General features: G+C 42.6%; 1 protein-coding gene across 1 annotated transcript in view; it reads left to right on the forward strand.

Moving 5' to 3' along the window:
• Nucleotides 1-27,099, forward strand: part of SATB2 (SATB homeobox 2) — a 132,260-nt gene that overhangs the window by 73,073 nt on the left and 32,088 nt on the right. The window contains 3 exon segments of the mRNA XM_040561371.1: nucleotides 2,097-2,569; nucleotides 16,862-17,074; nucleotides 22,012-22,167. Of these exon segments, the coding sequence (XP_040417305.1) occupies nucleotides 2,097-2,569; nucleotides 16,862-17,074; nucleotides 22,012-22,167 (842 nt within the window).

Here is a 27,099-nt window from a genome sequence, read left to right on the forward strand (position 1 = left end):
ATCTCTGTATCAGGGCTCCGGCCCTGATGTTAATATTGCTCACATGGATCTCTTGTCTGTTTCTAAAGTTGGAGAATAGCAGTCTAGAGCCTTGTGAAACTAGCTGTCAGGGAGGAGTGCTGACATAATGAGGAGCAGCATTTGAACAGGGATTTTCAGTATTTTCAGCAAATTGAAATACCTATTATGTCTCTAGCAGGCTGTGTGTAATGTATCAAAATGGCCAGTTATTTACAATAGTGCTTGTATATTGCAAGTATGCATTGCTTTTCATAGTTGAAATATCCTGCACAAATAAGCACTTAGAAAATCACTTGGGTTGAAACACTGGCTTTTGTGAAAAGATGGAATTAAGAATTTTATTAGAAATGCTTAATTTTTATTTTAAAGTGTTTGTTTTTTTAAGCAAATATTTAATTGAAGGTTAAAGGTTTTGTGTATTTTTTTTTCTTTAAAATAATAGAAAGAGGGAGTTAAAATTTCTGAAAATAAAATAAAAATCCTGGGTACTAATTCAGCTAGTTTTAAAATTCAATACTTGTAATGTTCTGGAACAGCTCTAAAGATAGAAGTGGTGGTGTTTGTGTGTGTTCTGGGCATGACTCCCTCCCTAGTGAGAATTCAGCCCTCTCGGTCTGAGATTAACTCTGGAAGGTGAAAAGAGCTGTCTTTCTATTTAGAAGGAAACGAAAAATCATCAGTAAACTGTTATCCTGAGTATTAACTGTGTAAATCTTCAAAGCTTTATATAGATTAAGTTTTTTAAAAAAAGAGTTCAAAGCCTTGTACAGTTGTTAATCATTATATAAGATGTAACAGCATTATGGCATTTATGAAATAAATTCTGTCTTGTTATTTGGTGAGGGCAACATACGAATGAGGTAGTAGTTTGCTAGTTGTGTGATAGTGGGGCCCAGGACACGTTTATATCAGATGGATAGATAAACACATACCCAATTCCATGTAGTGAAGCTCATGGAATCTGCAACCTTGTGTAAAATGACTTCTGATTATTTAAAGTTATCTAACTAATAGTTTTACTTACACACTTTTAAAACTTATTTCCTATTTCCTCAATTTTTGTTTTGTTTTGTTTTGTTTTTAGAGGAAATTTAGTTTTGTAATATGTGCACTTAATTTTGCAGTTACATGAAAATATATTGCAGTATTGCTGATGTAAGATATTTAAAAGGGACATACCTGCATATATAATTGCAGTACATGCATTTGGTTTGTAGTGTTTCGTTTTTTGTAGTATGGTGACACTTAAGATTCGTGGATCTTTGTTGGACTAAACAATGTTATTTTAAGACTGTGAAGCCATAAAATAGCACTATAAACCAGCAAAAAGGTTGCCATCAGAATCTGTTTTCTGTAAAGTGGGCATTCATGCACAGTTCCTTCAAGCTTTCCAGACAGGCTTAGAGTGGTGAGACTCTGGATACAAGAACAATTGCTCTAAAATTTTCTCATGTCTGAATCAAGGACATGCACGGTTTTGTAGAACGCTTTCACATAAGCAACTCAATTCTGCTGTAGTGCATCCAGGTGAATTGATGATACCTGGTAACTTTATCCACACTTGATACAAGATAGAGTTTATGTTGGAAAAGATATAGTTGCTGAGTTTGCAATGAAAAGTAGTGCCATGAGCTGTGTGGGGAATGGTCTGGTTTCCATTGGATTGGTGTGGGTGGATACTAATTTAGGTTTCTTTCCTTCACCTAGATGCCAGTGATTCTGAAACACTCACCCCTTTTAACAGTTATTCAATTTAATGAAAGATTCAAAAGCTAGTGACAGCATGAATGCAAATGTCTAAGTTCATTTTTTAGGAAAGGAGGCTGGAAGAACCTGCTACCAGTTTGGTAAAGAGGCTTCCAAAGCAGTGGGTGAAACCTGAGAAGTACAAAAGAATCTTAATTATTGTTCTTACTTTGTACTGCTTTTGCTTATGTTTTTGTGAATCTTTTATGCAAGTACAGATTTGCAAACTAAAGCAGGTACTGTCATGTACCTGCAGTAAACCTTACCCAAATGGTCGTCTTGTAAGTACCAACTGAAATGACAGCAAACTAATTTTTCTCTTTTAACAGTGGAAAGAGTGGAAAGAGAAAACCTTTCAGACTATTGTGTTCTTGGTCAACGTCCCATGCACTTACCAAATATCAACCAGCTGGCAACCTTGGGAAAAACTAATGAACAGTCTCCTCATGGCCAAATTCACCACAGTACTCCAATCCGAAACCAAGTGCCAACGATGCAGACAATGATAAACCCTGGGCTCCTGTCTCCTCAGCTCAGTCCACAACTGGTGAGGCAGCAGATAGCAATGGCCCATCTGATAAACCAACAGATTGCTGTCAGCCGGCTATTGGCTCACCAGCACCCCCAAGCTATCAACCAGCAGTTCTTGAATCATCCACCCATTCCTAGAGCTGTCAAACCAGAGCCATCAAATTCATCGGTGGAAGTCTCTCCAGATATTTACCAGCAAGTCAGAGATGAGCTGAAGAGAGCCAGTGTGTCTCAAGCTGTCTTTGCAAGAGTAGCATTCAACCGCACACAGGTATCCATTTCTATTTTATAATCAAGAAGTTCTGAGGGGGCAAAGTTGTGACTCTTGTGGGGCTGCATGGTTGCTGCAGATCAAGGCAGGAGGTGTACCACAGAAACTAGTCCAACCACCTGCCATTTTTCCCCCAGTCTCATTGTCATGATTGAGCAAGACTATTTCTTCCTGGAACAGTTGTTTGTTTGCATTTGGTTACTGCAGTACTGCTACCTGAGCTTTGCTCTCTAGCCACAATTCTGCTGGCGTGAGTTCTTCCCTGAGTTCCTGTCCTTGGTTATAAACTTCCACATCTGCTCCAAGAGACTGTGGGAGTCAGCAGCGACTTGTGGCTTATGTCACTTTCTCAGTTCCTTTCTGTGGTAACTGCTACTGATGACACAACTAGTACTAGAGGCTACTGCCACAAGAAATGACTAAGACAAGTGTACATAGGCCTAAAGACAGTCTTGGTGCTGGCTGGCTGCGTAAGAGAAAACTGACTGCTGGAAAAGATGTCTGCCATTTGCAGCAGACCCATCTGACACAGGTTTTCTCACTCAAATATTGGAATTCAGATGTTGAAATAATCACATGATAGCATCAGCTTAAGCCTAGCACCTGGAGTACCTTGGGTGAACGCAAGTGCAGAAAGACAGGCTGTTTACATTTATCCTACTGCCAGATACCATTCAAAGCATACAAAGAATGGTCTCTAATTTGTGATACACTATAAGGCTAAAGAAATGGAAAATATTTAAATATTGATCCAATTTTCTTTTGTGCAATCAGAAGTGATCTTTGAGATAAGCTTTACCAGCAAGAGAAGACGGGCCTCATGTGTATGTGTTTCCTGGAGGTCTGTCTCTTGCCCCATACAGTGCCTTTGTATGTTCTCCTGGATTAATGATTTTCTTTGGCACTGCCATTTTGGAAATCCCATGTTATGAGGGAACTAATTAAAGTATGGAGCATGTTTTTATTACTTCCCCTTTTCCATTAAATTCCTAAGATGGCTGCACTCAGAAAAAACATTCATGTTCAATCAACATGACTTTGAGTTCTGGGGTTAGCCTTGAGGATATCAAATGTAAACTACATAGGAATGTATGAGTATTTCCTCTTTAAAATGCTACTTTTAATTTGGAAAAGCTTTTCATCCCTCTGGGATCATAACCCGTTGTATGTAAAGCCCAGTATAATCAAGGTAGATGGTATTGACAGAATGACACATTCTGAACTTGAGTGAGAGGTCAGCAGTAACATTGCTGGGGCGGGTTTTGCCACTGTCATTGAACATGAAGCTCTGCTTTAGCCAGATGGGGACAGCTGGATTGCTAATATCCAAGTCTGCCATTAAACCAAAAGTTCATCCCCAAATGAGAAAGCTGTCATACAACTTGTGTGTTAAATCAACAGTTCTGCTATAGTATTTAAAACAAGGCAAGGTTTTGATTGTGTGTGTCTAGGAAACCCCAACCCTTGCATATCCCTGAGTGAACATTGCATTTGACTTCCAAGATAGCAAGTGAAAAGACAGGCATTAAAAGAGACCACTGGTCTTTTCCTAGCATGGGCACAGCATTTCATCTGCCTATGGTGTTCAATAGCAGCTGTGATAGAGATTGTGCCACGCTCAGATAATCTGAAATCTGGACTAAAGCAGCTGCAGTATGTTTTGTTTGTTCTTACTTTACTGCAGTATCCATGTATCCAGTGGTTTTTTCAGATTAAGCAGGACTTTGGGAGAAATGTGCTTTCTTCCCAACATCAGTGGCTGCTGGCGGCATGTCTGTGGGTCACGCAAACCTAATGGCATTTTCAAAGAACACCAAGTTTCACTGAATTTCAGTTTCTTCAAAGAGTAATGTGCACTATAACTGAGCTCTTGACTAAGCGCTCTCTCCACACATATGCATTCCGCTTTCAGCCAAGTCCCACATCTTCTGTCTGATCATATCTACGTTCCAGTTGTACAGGAGAAAGAGGGCAAATACTGCTATGATTTTGCTTTAGTTATGGAAATCTATGCCTGGACCTTTTTGATATTGAATGCACAAACACTTGAAAGATTAAAAACAGAAAAAACTTGAAAGATTAAAACATTAAGAAGATGGGTTGATACACTAGAATGGAAGATAATTTCTGGAATGAACTGTTATGGGACATTCCTCGTGTACCTAACCTGATAGCAGAGTAGATATGTTCTTGGTATAAGTTTCAAATATCACCTTGTCTTTTGAGAGTAGACCTCTGTTCAGCTGCCTTCAGTTTCAGGCTGAAATTTTGATCTGGGACATGTCTACACCACACAGTACACGGCAATGCAGAAACCTGCAAGATAGTGCTGACCAAACCAGTGCAGGAACTCCAGGCTGTTGTCCTGTGCACTACTGTGGAGAGCGCTGTGCTGCTGCTGGGGTCTGAGCCAATTTCTCTTCACAGTGCTGTACTTTGCCAGGTGTGTAGCTGTTCAGACTGAGCTCACTCATTGGGAAAACAGACCTGAGCAGCACGGAGTAGTTATGCCAAGGTAATGTCCTTTGAGAAGGTGCCAAAGCACCATTCCTGGGCAGAACTGCAACAGGAAATGGGATGTTGATGCTCTGTTCTCCAACCAGTTTACACTTGAGGTCGGTATATAAAGAAGAGTTTGTAATTCAGGGTGCAAGTGTCAGTGGTTTTGTCAGTCCCCCTATCCTTTCACTGACATTTGTCTCAGGTTGCACTAGCCAAAGAAGCTTTTCTTAAAAAATAAAAATTGATCACTTCATTGTAATTTATCAGACACACATAGTTTTATATAAAAGGAAATAAATTATCTACTTCTTAGCTTTTTATCATAAATAATAAGATATACTATACAGTCCATGGCAGTGATTCCAGAACAGGCAATTCTTAAACATACAAAAAGAGTTGTTCATCTCAGAGATATGCTTCATTAGTCTACAGGGCCTTAATATAAAAGACCAGTAGATCTTATGTATAGTGCATGCCCAATGAAACATCGCTGTAGCAGAAGAGCGTAAGTACATATTTATGCCTTATTGTTCTCAGCTTCTAATTCCAACTCAAAACAATCTCCCCTCAGGTCAGAGGCTGTTGTTCCAAGTAGTATGAAGAAGTGCTCAGACAGTCAGCCTTGCACTGCATAGTAGAAGTTGTGGGATGTTCCCAAACACCCATGATGGAGAAGCAAATTCTGTACAAAGCACTTGAAGTGGAAGTTCAGGTCTGCTCTCACCTCCTTGCATTCCCCTTGCTTGGTCCTATGCTCAGGAGGTGCAAAGATGTGTGCATTTCTCCCTGGAAATGTTTGGGTTTGTTGCCTTTCACTGCAAGTGCCAACCTTAACAGAGATCTATCGTTTCTCGTGATGGCATCAAAGAATAGATGCTGTGTTCCAGCCAGCTAATAATTGTGTTAATCACTGCATTATGGGCCACTGCTTAATCCTTCTTCATGGTAGCCCTGGAGTGCACATTAGCCTATAATTAAGTATAGCTTCATGAAATATGTACTGTGAGGCTTGTTTAATAGATAAACTATTCTCTAATTTATTTTAAAGTCCAATGACCTACATACTCAGTGTTGAACTCCACCCCCCACCCACCTTACTAACATTGTTTCTCCCCTGAGACCTTCCATCTGAGCAAATCTGTTAAATGAAGTAGAGGAAGCTTTGATCCAAACTAGGCTAAATCCATCGGAACAAATGGCTGACACATGTATGTGGGCATGTGTGTATGGGAAGGGGGACATGGGGTGGAAGGAGGGCTGGAAGATAGAGAGGTAGAGTTGCGTGATTGTGAGACAACCAAACCTTCCTCTAAAAGTTGTAAAATCATAGCTTAAGACAACAGTATTTCCTTCTGCCTGTGGCCATCTTGTTGTGTGCACACATGAAAATAAAGTGCTTCAGTCTTTGTCATAAATACTGTGCTCCCATTGCAGTCCCAGTCTGAGATGGGGACTGAACACCTGGCAGCTTAGTGCCTGCTCTGTGCACAGGAGAGCTGCACGGGGTGTTTGGCTAGGAACTAGCCCAGGCTGTGCTAGCCACAAGGAGTGTTTCTTTCAAACACAAAGATCCAAAATGAACATTTTAAGATTTATTTGAAACTGAGTATAAAAACCCCTCAAAGTGCATACAGCTGATTTTTAGTAAATACTTTGGGCTAACTAACCTATGTGCCTTCTTTTTACATTATCATTAGAGAATCAATGTCACAATTTTAATTCACCCTGCTACAGAATCTAAATGTTTATTTATTCAACTGATGGGACAGTTAGAAGAGAGAGAGTTCATAGACCCCTAGAGAGTTGATAGTTATCTTCAAAACATTTTAAATGGTTGTGCCCACTAGCATGTTTGTTTTACATACAACCTGCTTAGCGATGGTAAGAATAGTGTATGTTGTAAGACACCCTCTTAGGCTTTAGGCATCCTAGTGGATGCCAGCAGCACTGCAGCTCTGTACTACAGGTATGGTCCTCTTTTGGGGTCTGCAGTGAGGCACTATTCAAATTGATCAGTTTGGTTGTGTAGCCCAAGAAGTGGGACTGAGGCTGTTCTGCTGCAGACCAGGGGTCCTGCTGAGACGTGTAAGATGCAGGCAGAGAGGACAAAACAGAAGGGATGCTTGTATTCCTGGCCCTGTGCTTAGTTGGCCATTTCCTTCCTTCCAAAGCAACTGGAGAGGCCTCTGGCCCATACAGACAAAGAGGAAGGGGTCAATTTAGGCAGCGGAGAAAGGTGGCCATGGTGAAAGTGGTTAGCAGCATGGCTGGAGCAAGAGGTTCAGTTTTTTTTTCATATAACATCACTTGGCTGTACCTGAGTTTTCCATGGCTGAAATCCTTGGCTGTAGTTGAAGCTCTGCTGGCCTGCGACCCATAAGTTGGAAGTTTGCAGGCTCACCAATTTGAATATGTTGTTTGCAGACATAGTTTGTTCCCTGCGTTTGGACTGCTAGAAACTAGTAACCCACTAGTGGAAAGCTAGGCTTCCTTGGCTGGCTTCAGGTCTAAAAAACTGGATGCAAGGGTGTGGGTGCATTTGAATGGAAGGCGGAAAGCTGGATGAGGCCTATCAAACACTTGACAGTTATGTGGTCATATCTGCTATCTTTTTCTTAAAATGGAGGGCATCTTCATAAACAGTGCTTCCATGCAGCCAATCTGTAAGCTGAAGTTACTATTAGAAGGGGCATTATCAAAAGCTTTGCTTTTGCTAAGAATTCAGTACTTTTTGACTGTAAAACCACTCGATCTTGGGGAAAAAAAAAAAACAAAACACAAGAGAAAGTCTGATTAATACTGCAAATGCAGTTATTTCACTTCCCAGTGGTGATTGTTGAAATAGAGCTCTGGGCTGAGCAGCTGGAGGAGTGAAACTGTTAGGGGCAGAGCAGATGCAACTCATGCTTGGAAATGTCCCATGTGCATTTCTAAAAGCAGCCAAAGCTTTGAAAAGGATGGAGTGAAGGACATGCCTGCAAGATGCAGGCTGCAGAGGATGAACAGGATTTAATGTGCAGGGGGAACAGCTGTCCCTTGTTGGTCGTGGACCACCAAGGTGTTATCAGAGATGGCTGGAGTTCTCCAAAAACTCCTACCTGGCTTTAGCGTGCGTCTTTTGTAAATCAGGGTAACTTCCCAAGGTGGGACAAGGGAGTTGCTGACCACAGCTGCTACTTCAGGCTACAGACTTCCTCCTGGAGAAGAATACATTCAGGGATTTGGGGAGACCTCAGGGCATATTCCATGTACTGTCTCCCTCTTGTGCTGCAGTGTCTCCTAATGCAGCATTCAAGTTACAACCAAAAGGTTATCACCAAAGCTTGCTGTATCACAGGTTGTAACGCGGCGAGGAATGGGCAGGTGCTGATGGTTACAAAGGAAAGAGAGGACTAGTTTAAAGACCTGCATGAAAATACTCTCTTGAGTGTACTTTATCCTTCTCTGAAAAGTTGTGGGTTTTTGTTTGTTTGTTTGTTTTTCCGATTGTTGTTTACCTGTTTTTTTTTTTTGCTTTGTTTTGTTTTGTTTTTAGCAAGTGTGGAGTTACTGAAGTGATCAGTGCTCTGCAAAATCCTTAGCTTTAAAGCAGCTAAATTGAATCCCACTTTGCACGAAGAAAATGAACTTGCTCTCCTCTTCTCCTTGCTTACTGGGCATACCTCATTGCTGCAGGCTCAGACAGGGACATGGAGTTGGAGTCCGAATGGATAGTCAGGCTGTAGGAGTCCAGACAGTTTAAATCACTGGACCAGGGAACTGCTTTTCTCCTCCTTGGGGTGCCCAGTGGACTGAAAAGCCTATAGACTGAATGAGTGTTTTCTGTTTATATCATTTTTTTAAGCATCTTTTTTTTTTTTTTTTTGCCAATGTTTTGACATAGTAGCCAAAACTAGTAAAATGTTTGGGCGAATGGCCAGTGCTTGTTTTACTGAACAGTCTCAGAAACTGGGAATATCCGTGAACCTGAGGTTTTTTGAATGAAACAGTTGTGGTGCCAGATACAAAGAGAGCCGGGGGAACAAGCATGTTTGGGCTGTGTGTTACTCTTTTCCCAAAGAGCACTGCTCCTTCCCTCTTTTAGTAGCTAGCAGTGAGGAAGCCGGCTTTCCAGTTTGCTGGTAGGAAGGCAGCACTTACCCATGTTGGCTCCTGCCTGCTTAGCTGGTGCTTCACTGGGGCCTTTTGGGGTAAAAGCAGGTAACAGCGCAGGGAGTGGGAAGCTCTGCTTTACCAACGTCAGATGTAGTGAAACTCATAATGAAATAAAATAAACCGATCCACCTTGTTTGAGGGATTCTGCCATACCTTGGCTGCAGGAGTGGGCTGAGGCATAGGGAAATGCAGGGCCAGTTTTGGATGCTGCCCTAGCTTGTGGTGTGACAGGGGGCAAGTCCAGGCTCCTGCCACAGGAAGGGAAAATGACGCTGCCCTTCATGAAAAGATGCTGCGGGTCAGGTATGGAGGGGCTGGAGGCTCTGGGGGCTGAGATCGCATGGCCAGTGAGGAAGCTTGAAAGACAGTCTTTGGAGGCAGGCAGGGAGGGAAGTGGCTGATGGCTCTTCATTTGTGTCTAGTTCTGCTTTCTTTGGCAAAATTCCCCTAAACTTGAGTGGGAACAGAATTGGATCCCTTAAGAAGCTTTTTAAGATTAGAAATATGCTTTGTTGAAATAGCTAACACTTCCATCTCTGCTTGCTTGTGAGCCAAATCCTGGATAGAATTCCTTTAGCAAGTAATTTTTCCTTTGACTTAAGTGAGAGAAAGATGAGCACTTTAATTCTCTGCCTGGTATCTAGTGAGACATTCATGCTGCATTCATCGCCATGGTGCCCGTCCCATTGTGCGCAGACTTTCACTTATCGAGTGTTCTGGTTTTGTTTTTTAGGGGGATTTTTTGTCATATTTTTCCCCCATAGAAAACTCTCTCTCATTGCATGAAAACGTTTCATGCTGCCTGCCTTATTCTTATGTGTAATGTGGCACAAGCAGCATTCTGTTGTACTCACAGGAAAGAAGACAGTCTGTAAGGGAAGTGCTTAATTTAATAAATTACAGATTTTTGGTACATGGGATATTTGTTCCAACAGTGGGTTTTGCACTGCCCAAAATTTCAGTTTCAATTAACTTAATTGTATTCAATAGGCTGAATGAAAGGATCTTAAGTAGCATGTGAGTCAGGCTTTCAGAATGTGTGCTTGTTGGAGGCGGCTGCTGCCTGCTCAGCTGATGCACATGAGTCCTGAGCCTTGGAAGCAAACGCACGGCTATACAGAGTGTGCACAAGCTGTGTGTCGTGCTCATTTTCCGGCATATTTCAGTACAAAGGTTTGACATGCATGTCATATAAATGGTGGCACTTTGTGGCTGCAGGTGGTCGGTCTTCCTCTGCCTGGTTTTCCCCATGCATCCACATTCAGCTCCACAGGCACATCCTATCTTCCTTAATAAAAAGAGATACTATAATAAAAAAGAGGCTTTATTAAACTAATGCAATAAAGGCATTTTCTTTGAGGATTTAAACACTTCATTTTTAATAATAAAAATCAAATTGTCATTGTTGGACCCTGTATAAGTTTTACTCAAATCAGCCTCTAAATGCTGTGTGCCTAAGCAGCTCTCTCCTGAGATGTACATATTTTAGCGTTAGTTAAATGAGTTTAAGAATGAGGCTCATACTCTGTCTATAGGCAGTGAATCTAGAGATCAAGAGATTTTTTTTTTTTTTTTAACGAGGGACTGATGTGATGTATTCAGCTGCACTGAAGGGCATTAGAAGACAGCTGGTCTCCTGTTTACACTGATGGAAAACCTGTCAAAGTCCTTTGAGTTCTGAAGCTCGTGTAAACGGACAAGAGCATTGCACCAGACGTTCTGCCTCTTGAGACAGAAGGAGCTGGTCAGGTAACAGGGTGCAGAGTTCTGCTTAACGGAAACTGTGACAGGATGGATATGAAGGTGCTTGGTTTGGCTAACCACTCAAAAATTTCCAATGATTATCTAAACTAATCTTGCTGAACAAAATTGGACTGAACACATTGCCAGAATAAGCATTTCTAAGAGACTTCTAGCACTTCTGCTTCATGTCCTAGCTGGAATTAGGAAGATATGCAAGGGAGTGGAAGTAAAGCAGTGGATGAAAATGAGCTGGAGTCATAAGAAACCTGCAGGTACTCCATATAGAATTTATTCTTAAGTGCTGTATACTTAGAGAGAAAGAGAAGTTTTTAAACAATTAATCAATAGGCAAAGAGAAAATTTTTAAAAATTGATCAATGTATCTTATTCAGCCCATAAGACAATATTGGAGGTCTCGAAGTTTGGACTTGCAGTTAATGCCAAGAGGCAGAGATGTCATGGCGTAAAACCCTACCCTGACATGAGAAAAACGCAGCAGGTGGAGTCGTTTTGTTTCCTTGAAGGGTGATGAGAAGTTAGTGCGTTTGCTGCAGAGCTCCGCAGGCTGACCTGCCTCCTCAAGCTTTCTGCTGCAAGTAGCAGGCAATTTTAAATATAAACAGTTGTTTCAGTCTGGCAAAATCAATTTGGTTTTGTATGCTGAAGGTGAGAATTCAGTGTAGTTCACTAGGAATGAGCAGCTAACCAATGGTTCCCCAAGTGCTGCCTTCCCATACTAGAAACAGGCCTTTCATGCCGAACAGGGATACTGAGAGGGGATAGGCTTATATCACTGGTATTTAAGACTCAGATTTTGAATTTGAATAAATACCTACATTTTCTGGTCCCGATCAGAGTCTCATCTAAACCCGAGAGGAAGCAGAACAGCTTTTTTATTGAGATGGCCAGTTACAAGTACTGCTTGGGCTTTAAGTACTGCAGGAGCAATATTTTTCTAGTATTTCAGCATTTTCTCTGTTGCTCTTGGCAATAGCTAAAGTATGGAGAGGCACAAATAAACTGAAAGTATGAAAAAAGTGTTTATGCTTTTTTAGTCTTTCATATATATATATATATAATCTCCTTACACAGAACATACAAACTGAGGTTTAGCACATGAGTTTATTCAAGTTTTTGCCTTGGCCAGTGTTTCAGTTGTCTAAAGCCTGTTTTGAACCTTTTTAAAGTTGTATCTGCTCTCATGGACACATTGCTGAGGTCTGGACCAGGGGAAGTGCAGCTCCTGTCTGAGTCACCAAACCTGACATGTGTGAGGTCCTGGCCAGCACTTGCAAGTCTCCTGCTGCCTGATGGCCCTTATCTTCCTCTGTCCCCAGGACATCAGGGTCTGGGCGACACTCCAGCATAACCTCCTCACCCCCATCCAGACTGCTTTTGAAAAGTCTTGTTGCAAAACTGTCCTTCATTTGGTCCCTGGTAGTGCAGTCTGCTGTCCCACTGAGATCTCATTTACGACTTTACAGGCCTGAACCAAAGCCCTTTGGGAAGATGGCAGAAAAACTTCACTTGCCTTCCACAGGCTTTGGTCAAGCCTTTGTGTTGGCCTTAAAGGCTGTTTAGTCAGTCCTTTGGATCTAGGAGTCAGTCTGAATAACATTTGCTCTACACTGTAGTGCATTATCTTTCAGAAGTTGCTTAAAAAAGATTCCATGCCCATGAAGTTTGGGTTGTTTGTCCTGGAAATCCTGTAGGTAGTAAAAATAAAATAAGTGAGTTCACAAATGGGGTTTCATAGAATGAGTGCAAAGCAAACCCTCAAGACAGTGACTTTGCTGGCTTGTTTCTGAAAAACTAGATTTCAGCTAGTTGGAAAAAACACTGTCAAAATTGCTCCTACCTTAAATAGCTCCAAATACTTTTTTATTTTGATTGGAATGTGTCTGCTTTCTCCACCTCTGGTTATTATTTTTTTAAAAAAGTTCATTATGGATCCAGTGTGTAATTTTAAAAATGGTGCAAGTTCCAAGTGTAAACCAAGCTGTGCCTGAGCAGGGTCCTTGTCTAGGGGTGCATGCATAGCACAGCTCATTTGTGAGCAGAGCCTCTGCTACTATTAAACTTGTTCATTGCCTCTTCAGTAACTGGCTTAAAAATGATGTCCAAGAATGGAAAAAGAAAGATTATTATTAAGCTACCTATCCGAAAGTGTTTCCTGAAAGCTGTGTTCAGTAGAAGAGATCTGTTTGGTCATTTAAAATCAGTTCGAGACTTTCTAGTCCCTGAGGATCTTCTTTCAGGTTTGCAGAGTTGGTTGCTCTGCAAATTACTATTTTATTTATGTATTATTATTATTTTTTAATATGTGAGATGTAAGTAAGTCAGAATGAGCCAATGGAATTTTATAACAAATGTATGAATGCTGTGGGTTTCCCTCCCTCACTCCCTCAAGCAGAAACATAATTTGCAGAAATGAAAACAGTCTCTGGCTGGCTTTAGGGTTTTCTCAAAAATAGAAACAGTAGGGCTTGTCTGGCTGGGTCAGTTTCCTCACCACACACCTGGTGTATATCACTTTAAAAAATAAATTATGCCTCATTAAATTACAATTAAATGAAATCATGATCATTTGTTTTTCTGGAAGGAAGATGTTTTGCATATTGAAAGCCTAATTTGTTGCAGGTGACAAAAAGGCTGAACAGATTATTTAATATCACTTTATTTTATAATGTTGCTCACTGGTTAGTTTGTGTATACTTCAGTAGCTCAGAATTATATTATTGTAAACGTTATTGCTCTCAAGATACTTTATTTTATTGTTCTACCATATCGCTCAGCTATCTAACCACTGTTGTTTACCAGCGTTGTTTATCTTTAGTTGCAGGAGGAGTTGCAGGATTTTCCCTCTGAGTCAGTTTTCTTATTATCTGTCCTGCTGTTTACATGGCTCCAGAGCTGCCAAAGCACTCAGCATACTACAGCCGAGCTCCAGACCAGCTCTGTGCAGCCAGACCTCCCACTTGGGGGCCTGGAACAGGCATCGGGGTGCAGGGCTTGGCCCCTCCATGAGCAGCTGCCTCTGGTGCAGCACAAGCCTGGCATTTTGGGGGAAGAAGTTGGCTGCTCTGCTGGGCTGGGTGCCTGCTTAGCAGGTGAGGCTCCCTGGCTCCTGTGCAGGACTGGTCACCTGAGGTGTCAGTACTCTTTGCCAATTCTCCTTCTGCATGGCTTTTTCCTCTTTCCAGGTATTTGTGAGGCCGTTGTCCCATCGCTGCTGCTTATTACCGAGCCCGTTTACCCAGGGTGGTTTATGGTAATACGCCAGGATGCCTGGTGATTGATTGAGCAGTGGTGTGAAATACTGCTACGTCCCTAAACCAGGTGTGAGATCCTTTTAGAAGCAAGAGGCACAAGCTAGGGCTCCAAAGCCCTGAATCTCTCCCATGATATGCCACTTCAGGTGATGAGGCAGAGCCTCCAAACCCCAGAGTTGGTATTTCAGGCAGCCACATACCTATCTCTTAGTGCCATTACCAACCCACTTGTACCTGTACATCCCTGATTTACATAGGGAGGCAATGACTGCACTGAAAAGTAATTGCTGGCATGCTTTCACATATGTTTTTACTCTCCATTTTTGAAATTGAACCACAGATTTAGCCAGGCTAAGGTGGGGGCAGAAAAAGCTGCCTTAGAGTCAACTCCAGTAGTTTTCATGTACCTGTCTTTCAAACTAAATCCATTCATTTTTGGATGCATATCTTTTCTTTTAAAAATAAATAAATAAATAAATAAATAAATTATGTATCCTTTAAAAGACCCAGAAATCTAAGAATTTAGAGAGTCTGTGGAATTGATATTTATTTACTGTCTTTGGAGAATTTTCCATTGACTTTAAGAGGAAATTCTAATAGGGACATTCTGTATTGATCTTGGAATGCTTCAAGTCACGGGTTCGGGCTTCTGAACTATCCTGTTTTTGTTAATTTCCCTCAGTGTGGGAGCCTGGTAAACTTTGGAATTTTTTTACAGTGTCCCTAGCTTCTCTGTAGGGTGGTAAACTCTGAGGAAGAAGCTGGGTATGAGCATGCGGCCGTGCCACGGCTGCAGACAGTCACAGAAGCAAGGCCAGGGCCTGCCCAGCACTGCACCTTCTTCAAGCTTTTTCCTGGTGTGGGCCTGTTTCAACAGCTGGCTTCTCTCCAGCCTTCTCCCATTTCTGGTCAGAGGGTCCCACTACGGCTCAGTTCCCACTTCAGTCCATCTTGTAACTGTTCTGATAACAACAGAAAAATAGAAGCAGGAATCCATCTCTTTATTTTAATTTTGTAGATTAGGAACTGAAAAAATGAAGCTGTGTGCAACCTACCTGCTGGTTGTCTGTGGAGCTTGTTTTGAGCACTTCTGGCGTAAACATTGCTGAAATTGAGCTTGCACATACGTGTTCCAATGTAGATGTTTGTAAGCAGATAACAGATAAAGCAGATATAGACACACTTTTGCCCGTCTGTTTTGTCAGGAATTGTAGTCAATAAGATCAATAAATAGTAAAAACGTTGGCATTTGGTCATTACTCAGCTGTGCAACCAGTGTTTCATCAAGTCTTTTGGGGGGAGACTCTAGCGTGGAAGAAAAATTCAGACTAAGTATTACAGGGCTTTTACGGCGTGGTTGTTTTCTAATACCATTTTCCTTGCAAGAAGGAAGTATTCGTGAGGCAGCTTGCCTCAGTGATGACTGTGCAAAACGTTCCTGTTAACAGCTACGGCTAAATCACGCCTGGGGCACTGCAGTCCCCTTTGCAGCCGGTTGCTGAAAGCTGCTGCTGCTCCAACAGCAGTGCATTGGGCCGAGCTGGGTGGCCGCATGGAGTTGGACACTGCGGCTGCTGTTCTCAAGTGCTTGGGCTTGTGGCAGGCAGGAGAAATGATCCCTCTCTGCTTCATTGTACACCAGTACACGTAAACATGCACAGTTCAGGAAGTGACTGTTACCGCTTTTTGGAGTGAAATAGCCCTTTGTAAAGTGGGGAACATGGCAGGGTGCCTCAGAGAAGCTGGTTGAATGCACTCCACTCTGGTGGTTTCCATTGGCCCTGATCTAGGCTTATATTGTGCCCTAACTTCTAGATAAGCTGTGGAACTACTGAATGCTTACAGTTATGCATAATTTTAATCCTGTCATTAGATTTAAGCCTCTTTTAATACTATTCTCATCTTTCCAACTCTTTTTTTTTCTTATTATTTTTATTTTTTGGAAGTTCTGTACTTGTTACCTCTGGGCATAATGCTTTTTGTTAAAACTAGGTGAATATGGTGTTCATTCATTGTTGCAACTTGAAACCTGTGGTATTTTAAAACGAGGCGTGAAAGAATAGGTTAAATCGCTAAAGCTAGAATCTGAAGCTTTATTATTTGTTCCATTTTTCTCCTCTCAGAAACAACTGTCCAAACCAAAATGAACGGACTGTAACATCTAACCCCAGCCAAACATTTTTCTTCATAAACCTCCTGCACTGTTTAAATGTCGGAACTAAATTTGCCAAGCTTGGCAGATTTGTCAAAGATGAACAGAAATGCCAAGCGTTCCCAGCATCAAGTAAAAGCAGAGAGAGAGGGAGAGAGAGACAGAGACATCTAACAGCTCCTAAAATATTTGCAGCAAGCACCTAGTGGTAACTGTAATTTCATCTACTCGGTGCACCTGCCTTTATATCTAGCATCTCCATGCTCACATGCTTATTACAGTGCCAGAATAGGACTGTCCCAAAATAAACCCCAGCCCCTAGAAGACAAGCACTTTCATACAGAATATCCTCTCTGGGAGAGACCATGAGATGTAGGTTCTCAGTATCGCTACCCAGCTGGTTACGCTAAACAAATTTTAAAAAAACAACAACAATACATGACTGGACTTTTTTTTTTTTTTAACCAGGGCTTGTTGTCTGAGATCCTGCGTAAGGAAGAAGACCCTAGGACAGCTTCCCAGTCCCTCCTGGTAAACTTGAGAGCGATGCAGAATTTCCTCAACTTGCCTGACTCGGAGCGTGATCGTATCTATCAGGATGAGAGAGAAAGAAGTATGAACCCCAACGTGAGCATGGTGTCTTCAGCAGCCAGCAGCCCAAGCTCCTCCAGAACCCCCCAGGTAAGATGTGATTCCTCGTTACCTGTTTGTTCTGTGGTCCTGTGGATTAGTTCAGGGAAGGTATTCCTCTCTGCCCTTCCTCTGTCTGTTGCTCCTTTCAACCAGGTGAGTTGTGGAAATCCTTTGGTAAGGTTTTGTAGTGGCTCTTAAGAGATGTTTGTTGGATTTCAACAAGTCGTAGTAATGATTCTAGCTTTGATCAATGCCATAAACGCAAAGAAGAATGTATGTGACATTAATACTTGCAAGGGTGCATGTGGGCTTTACATATGGGCTGTTCATATATGTTCACTAAATGGCTGTTACAGACTGCATTATAGAAAGACTACTTACATAACTTTTTGTCGTAGTGGTCTGTCTGTTAGGTTCTGCAGAACACAGAAAATTTATGGGTTTATGAAGAGGTTCATATATGTTGCAATAAAATGTGTGTAGTGAACAGGAGTTGATAGTGAGGTAGATAGCTTTTGCTAGAAATCAGTGCATTCTGTATTCTGCATAGGAAAAGATGGTCCTAGAGTTAGAGGTTTACACTAGTAATTATTTGAAGTACTGAAAGTAGAGATGGGCAGGGTGCTGGGACAAGAGATGACGCCTTACAGTTCCAAACCAGTTAAGTTACCTCATTGATTTAACTATGTGTGTTTATTAATGTGCTGTCGCCACTCACTTCCCTGGATAGGTTGTGCCTTTGCACTAAGAAAAACCCTCCACATACTACACTGTTATGGTGTATCTACCCTTCTACCTGGCTGCTTGCAGTCCCAGAGGTATACTCTGAAAAAGAGAGGGTGCTTGCACAGGGACAATGATTAGCTCTTGTCATGACATTTGTCTGACTTGAGTTTGAAATTTCTAGCTGTGCAAACATGACAGCTCAGGTCTAGCACTTCTCTTGATCTTTTGTAAACAGGCCTGAAAAACCCTCCTGCTTTGGTGCTTCCACAGTCAGGTAGTCTGCAAAGCCTCTGAGTGCTCAGGCTGTGCATGTTTTGACCATGCTTGTAATAGTATTACTGAGCATTTTGCATACTGAATTCTGGAGCCACAGCTGCTAAAAATAAGTAAGCATCTTGGAGTGGGGGGTTGAATGCAAACTAATCATCCTTAAGGAAGATGTGCTGATTTTGTAGAAACTGTTGAGCATGTTCAGTTTAACCCTGGTTTGGGTGCACTTCACCACTATACATGATGTAAAGAACTGTTTTCACTGAAAGCAAGCATATCCTGCCAATCTGAATTTGATGATGAATCTTTATATGCGAAATTCATTGTTGTATAACTCTTATTTTTTTTTTAGTTACCTTTCTGTGGAAAAAAAAGAACTATTTTAGCATCTAAGTAGTGTACCCACTTTATGCATTTATATTTACAAGAAAAGATTAGTTTATTCCTGCTACAACAAAAATCAACAAAACAAACAACAAAACAGAAAGAAATGGAGGGCTTAGATGCAGTCCGGTGAAAATAAAAATCCAATCTCTGTCAAATCGCTCACTCCAGCTCTTTTCTCTGTCAAAATAACAATTTTTTTCCCATGTTCACCACAGCTTTAAAATAAGAGAAAATTTGCTTTCCTTTTTAAGAGCTAAGCATTGTTAGAAAACCATACTCTAAAAGTATAAAGCAGCCCATCCTTGCCTTATTTTCCTGGAGAATCCAGTGGAATATTGTGAGATTTTTAATCACCAGAAGCGACACAGAAACCTTTGTGTACCCAGTACTTCTCTTGCGCCCACTGGATAAAATTTCCCCAGTCCTCTGAGGGCCAGCACCAGTCAGCACAGGTGCTGTTTTGACAACTTGGACACCTCTGCAAATGAGGCTGCTTCCCAGCTCCTGGGCAGGCAACATGGCTACTGTGCTTCCCCATATGCCCAGTATTAGTCCTGATGAGACAAATACCCTGTTCATGCACAGCGCAGCGATTCCCTGAAGCATTGCCATCCAAGGAGGGTATGTTGTATACCCCCAGAGAACAGTGCTTTGGAGGTAACGGTGGTTACTGGTGAGGAGGAACTGTACTGGCCTTTCAAGAATTATGTTACAGTGCTGGAGAAGTTGATTTAATGGCATTTGGAAGCATGGTTTCCATAGATACCAATCTCTTGAGGCAATACTTCTGAGAATGATTTTTCAGTGTGCTGGGTAGCGTATCAGTAAGTGCTAGGGCAGCCATAGAGGTAGGTGCATGAGCACGTGGCATAACCCAGCTCAACTCTCCACCACTCAGAGCCAGCCCCGAAGCCCCCTCATGGGTTCTCCCCAGGCACAGGCGGACACTGTCCAGTACCAGCGTGGAAGTGAGAGTGGCAGATTGGTGCAGCAAGTGATGCAAGCGCTTTGGGGAAGGGGTTCTGAGCTTTTAAAGGTTAATGCATACATGTAGCGAGCTCTCTCCTTGCTGTGGAAGACTAACAGTTACTGCTGGGATTTCAGCACTCTGGCATTGTGATTACAAAAACTTTTTTTTTTTTCCCGTTTCTTTTCTTTCAACATTTGCAATGAGACATTTCAATAATGGCAAACTTCTAGTTAATATCAAGACCAGTTTAGGCCTATAATATATATTATAATATAAAGACCAGTTAGGCCTATAATATATATTTAGGACCAGTCTAGGCCTATAGCATCAAGCACGCTATTGTGGTAGCTGTGATACTTTCCTACCTATTTTGGTGATTAAATAAGAAATGGCCCAGCTTTCAGGGCGTGTAGGGCAGGCTGGTTTCTGACTTCTGGCTGCAGAGCTAGCAGCACAGGGGACCCATGCAGGATGAAGCTGTATTTTAAAACATGCAGGATGCAGGATGAAGCTGTATTTTAAAACTTTATTTTACATGCTAATTTTGTTCTTCTCAGAATCTCAGACCTCCATAACGACCTTTGGGGCAGTGGTGACCTCAGCTGCTGCGCTAGCCAAAGGCTCCATCAACTGGGAAGACTATTTTTTTTAATACTGTTCAAAGCCCTGCAATGCCTTCGGTAAAATTAAGCTCCAGTAAATGAATCCTGACAGATTTGGATAGTCCTCTTCCTTCCCACGATCTCTTTGTTGTTTTCCTATGTTTCCCACAATTGCCCTCTCTCTTATCTATCTGTGAAGATCCAGTTCGGTCCGTCCATTGGGCTGTATCCGCTCAGGGCCTGTGGCCAAGTCGGGCCCTGGCCTCCTGTGGTGCCGGGGGTGCAGGAGGCTCCAGCCTGCCCCAGCTGTCCCTAGCAGAGGCAGAACAGTCTTGGTCCCTTTCTGCGTGGGTCCTGTGCTGCCAGCACTGCTGTCTCAAAACAAGCAGGGAATCAGCTAGGGCAGGCTCAAGGCAGAAGGGGGGCACTTGCAGAGCCAGAGGCACATGTTCAGTTGGGCGCTGCGCAACGTAGCGCTACGTGGTTGTGCTCAGTGAGCTGCTGCATCCTGTGCTGGCTGCTCCTGACCCCCTACAGACTGGCTTCGGCAAGAGAGGAGATAAAGGTTGACGAAGGCTTGATCTGGAAGCAGTAGGAAGAGTGATTAGTCTAGATTGTTGTCTTGATTGGATTTTGGCTCCATTATTAACGTGGGCCTTGGTGCAGAAAAGACGTTGGGGATAGGAAGATTTGGAGGAGAGCAAAATAAAAGAAGTTCAGAAGGCTTGGTTTTGCCTAGTTAACCTTCTCATTAACAAATAGGCATTTGGGCTTGTCTGCCTAGTTAAAAATTAATGTTAGATGTACTCTAGCAGCCTTCAACTCTGGTGCAAAAACAGGAGCCAGCTGAAAAGATCTATAATCGGGCCAACTATCTGAACATCACCAGAGTTTATGGGAGATTTGGATATGTCTGGAAGTATGAGCTTGGCAACTTAGCTTGGTTTGTTTCGTAAGACCTTTATGTCTCAGGAGAAAACAGGGATTTTATGTCAGTAACCTATATATTTCCCTTAAAAGATGTAGGAGTTCAGGGATCAGCCCCAGCATCCCTTCTCTTTGACCTCAGGAAAGCAAATGAGATCTGTCACTCCAAGGGGCTCCTGGTGCGAGTGTTCAGCAAGCATCGTGCTGCCCTCACTCCCTTGCCTGCCTCCATCATCTGAGGATGGCCATGGTGAAGGGGCTTTAAAATAAACGTCTTGTAGGATCCTGCAGAATTGTACTGATAGCAGCCTTGTAGGGGTAGTCCAGCCTGGGGAAAGTACTGGCAGCATCCTTTATTGTCCTTCATTTGTCACAGAAGCTGATGGGAAATCATTCAATTAAAAGGAGTGCAGTGGAATACACAAAATCTCAATATGAGTTTAGGAGAATGAGGGCAGCACGTCAAAGGCATGCCAAAGCGCAGCTTTATGAAATGATTTTTTTTTCATTTCCACTGATTTCCTAGGTGAAATTAGGTGACTTTCTGGCCAGCATAATGATGATAAGGCTGGGAAACCATACATACTCAAATGACATACATATAGTTTTAATAAAGGATGAGGGAGACTTGAGGGAGTGCATTAAATTGAGTAATAATTTATTATTTAGAGACAGAGACCTCTACCCATTTACTCATTTTTTCTGGGAGAATTGGCTCTTCCTCCAAGGTGTAGGCCACTTCTAGAGAGAGGGGAAGAAGGTAGAGGCTGGTGTCTGTGCTGTAGCAGCTAGCTGGCAGAGCAAAAACTTCAGCAACTGCCTGCAGCCAAGCACCCCAGCTACCTATCGTGTTGTTGAGCTGTTCAATAAACATGCTGGGAGAGGGAGAGGGGGAGAGTTGACAGGGCCTTGCATGTCCTATAGGAATGCACTGCAATTATTTCCAATCACAATTAACCTGATTAGAATAACGGACAGGAAGTGTCCCTCTGTAACTAATGCAGTTTGGCATCAGCTGACTGAAATCCTTTGATAATTTCTGCACAGATGGCTGGGCTGAAAGCAGCACTTTTTAAATTATTATTTTCATGGTCTCTTGGTAGGCCAAAACCTCGACACCAACAACAGACCTCCCCATTAAGGCGGACGGCGCCAACGTCAACATCACAGCTGCCATTTATGACGAGATCCAACAGGAGATGAAAAGGGCCAAGGTATCTCAAGCTCTGTTTGCCAAAGTGGCTGCCAATAAAAGTCAGGTGAGTGGTAGAGGGGATTTCGTTGTTGTGGGGCTTTTGGGGGTTTTGTTTTTAAAGCAAACTTTGGGGTTGAAACTAGACCCATATCCTCCTCCCACCAGTAAAAATACATCTGTTCATACAATAATAATAATCTTCATCTCTGGGGAACCTGTCGTTTTTTTGGCGTTTGCCTGCCTAAGTGGTTTCCTTTTCCCTTTTAAAATAGGCTGGGAAAAGGACCAGCTTACAGCCAGGCTTTTTCCCTCCTTTTGTAGAAACGCATATGTCTTTTCCCTCTTGTGGTATATAACTTACATCTCTATTAGTGGGACAAGGACCTTCCAAAATAACGGTATCCTTCTCATTTGACAGGTAAAGAAACTGTTTTCTTAAGTAATTAACTGAAGGAAGGCAGTGGGAAACTGCATATTAGGCAGGTGTTTCCTTTTTTTTTCCCCCTCTTGTTGTATGTGCTGCATACAGTATCGCCATGTGAATAGTTCACATCAGATACAATCGTTTTTACAAAAAAGGATGAGAGGGCACTGCAGTGTATTCTCCTAGATTAAGTTTCACCTTGGGTGTAAAAAATGCATGTGGGTAAACCTACTCTGGGGTGAAATTGTTGAAGAGAATCCATTAATTTAAAAATTTCATCCAACTGTTTAAAAAAATATAATATACAATAGGGGATTATGTAGAAAGGAGGACAGACTTTTTTATAGGAAGGGCAGCAAATGGATTGGAGACCATTGGAAGGAATTGTTTACTCTGTGTGAAAAGAGCTGTTTATGATCCTGGATAAAATTACTCAGTTGTGCTAGGAGAGGGCATCAATATGCACACAAAAATGCACAAATGTGTCTGTGAGAGGATAGAAATATCCAGATGCATGCGCTCTGCTAAATACATTTTTTCCCTCTGTGCAGGAAAACAATATTGTAGTGATTAAAGTTGATGTAAAATAAGAAGTTGAAAGGCATATAAGCAAAGCATCAAAGGCTACCAAAGCACAGGGAAGAGCCTTGTCCTTGTTACAGGTATTTGCACCCTGGCACATGGAGGTCTGATCCATTTTTCCTTCCTTATTTAATCTTTTTTTTTTTTTTTCCCTCTTGCTTTCTCTTGTCAGGGTACAGGGGTTACAGTCCACAACCCCTCTGCCCCCCAACAAAATCCCAGGCACAGTATTAAATACATAAAAGGAAAATACCATGGAACCCTCTTAAACTGTTAAATGCATAAAAATCTCATGTACCACATGGCAAAATATAATGAGAACTGGAGCTGTTAAACGAATAAAGCTGTTAAAAGCATAATGCCACTTGGCACAACTACTGTGCATTTAACGGTTTTCCACTGTGTAATAAATGACATATGTGGTAAACGTGCAGTAAATATAAAAACTGCACAATTGATTTTGCAAACGTGCCCCTTATTCTTTACTCCATGCAGATATCAAAGTTCCACCCAGAATCCAGACTGGACAGCTTTTAATAAGGAGTGTGTAACACAGACTGAATGCCAGCTTCTCTGAGGTTTGGCTTAAAATTGCCTGCAAACTTCCTGTCATTATACCCAGAGGCTTCTTGAAATAGAGTGGGACTGAACCACCCAACAATAATTTGGGTGGCTCACCGGCTTCAGTCTGTGCCAGCTTGAGTGAGCTTCTCTGGCAGCGTTGCACACCAGCACCAAAACAAAAATAAGCTCCATAGTCTTTCACGTGAAAAAAGAACAGGGCAGATTTTGAAAGCCAGATGCAGAAGGTTAAGAACAGGATCCACAAATGTTATTGTTTAAAGCAAAGTCACTGCCCATAAAGGTTTTGTTTCTTCAGCAGAGGCGAATGAAGAAGCGTTTCTCAGGCTAATGTTTCCTTTGTTTCACAGCCCTGCCGAAGCAATACTGGCTCCCTGGGATGACCCAGCATTTGCCATGCTGAGATGTCATAGCTCTCTGCTGGAGCATGAAAGTGGTTTGTGAGGGCACTGGAAGGCAGGGACAGAGAAGCTGTAGTCACAAACCATAGCAATACACTGTCTCCCCTGCCCAAAGCCCACCTGTGCGCCCACCCCCCAGCCTGGTTGGGTGTGCCTGTGGTATCCCACAGCTGGCTGGAGTGGCCCATGGCCGGGGGAATGCCAAAAGTAAAGACACAGTTGATCGCAGAGGGGTGTGTGGTGGCACAGTGGGGTGGTCAGTGTCACCTTAGGTCTAGCTTGCCTAAAAATTAACAGTGGGGCTTTCCCATTGCTTCGTACAGGCCTGTTGTGCCAGTTGCAGGCTCTTCTGGTTTCAGCAGCTGAGTTATGCGGTGGGAAGTGCTCATTGAAAACTGCCCGTGTTTACAGAAGAAAGAGAGTTTGAAAGAGGGGAAAAAAGAGCTACTCTGAGGGTTTGCTTGGACTTTCCTCCAAGGTTCGTTCACTTGCTGTTCTCCGCAGGCCTGGCTTGCATTGCATTGGCTTCTTCTATTATTCCCTCACCCCAGACTACTGAGAGGCTTCCAGTTTGCTAACAAGGCATGTGTTATGTTGGGCGCTGCTGTTCTGTCAACAGCAATCCACGGTGCTGTGCAATCTTCACAGTTTTAGCAGCCAGTGAATCTCCGACAGGGCTGTTTTGACATTTTATATGCAGGGCTGTATGTCATGTACCCGAGAGAGCATCCAGAGCCAATGGAGGCCTCATTTCATCTTCTGTCTTTGTACAGGAAGAGTGGTACCCACTGAGAACAGTTATTGCAAGTGGCATCATCTACTAGTGGAGTTAATTGACCTCTAATTTAAAAAGTAGCCATCTTTAGTCTTACGTCATGGCAGATTATCAGTTCAGCAAGTAAAGGGAAGGGCAGCTGGTAGAAACTGAGAATACAAATTGTGGAGCTCACAGGGCAACATAAATGCAAGGAACAGGACCTCACAGAAGTACTGCGGTAGTATGGATTCATAAAGATCTCAAGCCATTCATTTTAGACATTGACTTGTCACATTTCCATTAATACACATTTTATTCCTTGCAACATATCTAGATATTTTTGTCTTGTTTGTGAAGTGCTGTGCATTCCTTTGTCCTTCTGAAGGCAGCAGGAGCTGAGGTGCTCAGTGCCCTCCAAACTCGGCCTCCAAAAGTGTCATCCTATTTTAGTTGCCAGCTGTTAGTGATGTACCCCCTGGACAGCGTATTTCTCTGGGGATGCTGCCTGCTAGTGCCCTTTGTCCTTTAAATGACTAAATCTGAGACTTGTTTTATCACATTGGGAGTGTTTCTGAATGTGGCAGGAATACCAGGATTTAGCCTCCAATCTGCACTTCAGAATCTCCTGGTTATATTTAATTCACGGGGAGTTTCCAGCATGCCTTTTCAAAGAGGTTTGGGTGGCCTGCATGTCTCCAGAATGGAGCAGTGGGACAGGTAGAGACTTTGACCTAGCAATGCTGCAGGTTTGAACTGTCAGGAAAGCTGGTTTCCATGTCCAGTTCTGCAGCTTCTCTACAGGTCCACTTTGGGGAAAACCTTTTCCCCCAAGACCTTGTGCCAGTGCTTCTGTGCAGCAGTGTCACCCCTCTGACCTCTGCTAGTGGGAGTCCTAGCAGTGGCTGTGTTGTGCTCAGAAGACGTTTTTTTCTTAGGCTATGTGAAACAAGTTCAGGAATATAGTTCTGTTCATAATAAACAGTCACTATCAAAATAAATAGTGGGCATAGGTAACTGGACCCCTTGCTGACAGTCTGAGGGAGAGCAAAAATTGTATGAACATAGGAGGCCAAACTTCCCACAGTTCTCCCAGGGCAAGAGTTTTTCCTTAATCAGGCTGGAGCAGCCTGAAGAAGAGAGGCTCAGGCTGCTGGGCATCTGCCCCAGGCTAGGGTAGATGGAAGGGTTTGACCTCCAGCATCACCAGTCCAGTGAAAACAAAAAGCAAACCCTTGAAACACAAATTCTTCCCCAAGGGACTGGAATTTTTTTCAGTTACAGCACAGTAAAGCAGGAGAGAACTCTCTCTGAACAACATTTGAAAGAACATTAAGCTGGCAAAGCTCAGTCTCTGGGTCATGTCTTTGCGTCGTTTAAAAATGAACAAACAAAGGAAACAAACAAAGGGTGAGGGTTAGGGCAGGAAAGCCATTCAGTTGAGTCCCTTCACATTCAGAGAAGTGCAGGGCTGTGGATAGAAATCATTGTGTCAATTTCCCTGACTTTTCCTTTTGAGATCCCTGCCACATCGCAAGGATTGTCTGGGAGCCTGCTCTCTGACCAAGGACAGGTGTTAGCTCCGCATTGGGAGCCCACTTTACATGGTTGTCAGCGCCATGGCCATTGTCACACTGCCCCTGCTCCGAGAAGAAAGCAGAGGTACTGTGAGAGGGATGAGCAGTCACCCTCAGGCAGGTTTTGTCCTTCACTGTCTTTCCTTCACAATTTATGTTCCCTTATTTCTTATGATGGGTTACCTTCTCTCCCCCTTTTAGCTTAGAATAGGTATTTTCTGTGCCCTTAAACTAATTAGATTCCAGTGACGAGGAACAACAGCTAGAGAACACAGCTGGTTGTGAAGGTGCACAGTGCATATAATGTACGTATATATGGCCTTTCTTCCTGCTGTAGCATCTCTGTGCCTTTATGGTGCTTGTGAATCTCTACAGCTGGAGGTTATCTGTTGTACTGATATTTTGTTCTTCTTACATATGCAGGAAATATAGAAAGACATTTCTCTCCTTAACTAAGCTTAAAATTTCTCTTAAGTACCTTTGACATTAGCTGACATGCATCTGCAGCAGCACCTCTCTCAGGAAAAGAGCGAGGCAGGGGCAGCTGTGGAGCTGGGGTTTTGCTCAGGAAGTCTTTGGCAGACTTGGGTGCTGGTGGCAGGCTGCTTGCCTGAACCATGAGCCTGCACTGCCTCTCCAGCATGGAGGGGAGCTTGTTTGAATTTGGCATGCAGGA

Source organism: Cygnus olor, chromosome 6 (assembly GCF_009769625.2).
Source record: "Cygnus olor isolate bCygOlo1 chromosome 6, bCygOlo1.pri.v2, whole genome shotgun sequence".
Taxonomy (NCBI): Eukaryota; Metazoa; Chordata; class Aves; order Anseriformes; family Anatidae; genus Cygnus; species Cygnus olor.